We start from the raw sequence: 2,368 nt of genomic DNA on the forward strand, positions 1-2,368 counted from the left end.
CGACAAGGTTGAAGATGGGTGGAGAACATATGAGGTACAAATAGGAATAATGACAGGCCCAAGCAGTAACCCTGCCCAAACAGGTGCTACAAAATTAACAGGTGTGTGGAGCTGTCAGTCAAACTCAATTTATCCACAGGGTGCTCTGGTGCTGGGTGGCCATTTGGGGGTCAAATTCAATGTAGGGCCCTGAAAAACATTGATCTGGCTCTGCTTTACACTTCCTTGATATTTACATTCTTCTCTTGCTGAGAAAAATTCTTCCTTTATTTTTCTTTCAAAATGTATTTGATGTTTTTTTTTCGTTAGCCTCCTTTCCTGCTCTACCTCTCTCTCTCTCTCTATCTATCTCACGCTATCTCTACGCCGTTATCTCCTCTTTGACGAGCAGTGAACTTGGTTGCGCGTGAGAGTTCATTAAGATGTCAGGGTGACATGCAGGTCAGTCAGCAAGCGAGGAGGGGGGAGGAGGAAGAGATACATGCACATGCACATGTGATTATGTGCGTGTGTGTAGTGTGTGTGCGTGCGCGTACATGAGAGCATGACAAACAACTCCTGCTCTCCAGGTGTATTCGGATTCTCTCTTTCTTTCTGTGTGTGTGTGTGTGAGTATGTGTTCTTGTATCGGTAACCCTTAAAATGGCTTTATGAGGGTTAAGACCTGGTTTTAGAGTAAGGGTTAAAATTGAGTTTAGGTTAGGCATTTAGTTGTAATGGTTAAGGTAAGGGTAAGGGGCTAGGAAATGCATTATGTCTATGACAGTCCTCACTAAGAATGCAAACTTTACTAATACTGCGTATTATTTAAAAACAAACAACATAGGACTTAATATTCTGAAATTTCTACTTTTAAGACCAATTAAATTGTTTTTACCTTGCCGTTTGAGGTTTGTAGCCTTGAAACAGATTAATAACATTGGAAGATTGAATGATCTATGAGGTAAAAATATGACAAAATACAAAATTATATTAAAAATTAGTGGAAAAAGCCTTTAACTTTTAAAACATTGTGAAAATATTTCTGTCCAAATTAATCAATACAGGAAGAGTTAATTATGTTGTTTTTTTTACTGTTTTTTTAACTTAAATGTTAAGTTTTTCAGTACTTTTTACAATCAGATGTTGAATTTGTCTGCAATCATTCTGTGCATGTTACAGCATGCCAGTGTGGATGTAATAAAGTTTGTGCTGGTGGAGATGTCATCGAGCCATTCAAATTCAAAGGGTTTATCCTCTGGGGATAATGTATTTTATTAAGTTTATCTATTTACAAATTTATATCATATATTGTCTGTGGTTAATAGGCTGTATGTGTGTGTTCATGGAGGGAAAAGTTTCATCCTAATAGAAACAAAACATGAAAAATAGTTTTTAGGTTAAAGTGTACTTCATGCTCTTGGGCATACACTGTGAACTGTATTGCACGGTTGTAAGATGCAGCAGTGAAGGTGCAGATTGTGCCGTCCTGCAGCCGATCAGCAGATTTTCCAGTGAGTGAGTGTGGACGTATAAACAGCCAGAAATCATTCTCTACACTTGAACTTCGATTCACCCCCCAAAACCCCCGCGCTCGATCACACCTGAACAGCAGAATCCTGTTTCACACATTCACACTGTGCTGGGAAAAACTGACCAGCTGGAAACCCTCTCACCCTGAACATACATCATCCTCTGCTGTCTGTCTGAACAAAGAGTAAACAAGGTGCTGTCCAATAATTTAGTGGCTTTAAATCCCTGGAAATTGTTGGATACATTTGATTTTTATCATCTGACCTTCGCTTCTCAGTCGTCTAATCTGACGTATAATTTGCCTCACAGCAAGAAAGTCCGGGGTTCAAACCCAGTGTCTTTCTGTGTTGAGTTTGCATGTTTGTGTAGGTTTTCACTGTGTGCTCCAGTTTCCTCTTAACATCAAAACATGAGATAGAAATTCTCCTATCAGTTACCAAGGCACTGACATTAAATTAATGCTCCTAGTCCAAAGAAGGTTCCTAGTAGAGGATGGATAATGTGCAGAAGATGAATTTCCCCCACAGGGATTAATCAAAAGTTATCTTTTTCTCATGTGTTTTTAAAAATATATTATTATTCACGTTTATTTTTATTTACTTAACCATTCCGTGATAATGTATTTTTAGTTTCTTTGAAAAATGCTCAAGGTAAAGGTGCAGAGTGCAACAAAATTGAAAACTACTCAGACCTCACTAGTATGTCGTCCAAAATCCTACCAAAATGTCGTCCAAAATCACTCAAAAATGTCATAGTATAGGATGTAGTCCAAAATCACTCAAAAATGTCATAGTATAGTATGTCGTCCAAAATGAGAAAAAAATGTCATAGTATAGTATGTCGTCCAAAATGAGAC

General features: G+C 37.9%; 1 protein-coding gene across 1 annotated transcript in view; it reads left to right on the top strand.

The window, feature by feature from the left end:
• The first annotated feature begins 435 nt into the window (after positions 1-435).
• The window catches only part of rbfox3a (RNA binding fox-1 homolog 3a), a 64,221-nt gene continuing 62,288 nt past the window's right edge, over positions 436-2,368 (top strand). Inside the window, exon 1 of the mRNA XM_044014454.1 lies at positions 436-441. Coding sequence (XP_043870389.1) covers positions 436-441 — 6 coding nt within the window. The remainder of the gene's footprint in view (positions 442-2,368) is intronic.

This window comes from Solea senegalensis, linkage group LG18 (genome assembly GCF_019176455.1).
Source record: "Solea senegalensis isolate Sse05_10M linkage group LG18, IFAPA_SoseM_1, whole genome shotgun sequence".
Lineage (NCBI taxonomy): Eukaryota > Metazoa > Chordata > Actinopteri > Pleuronectiformes > Soleidae > Solea > Solea senegalensis.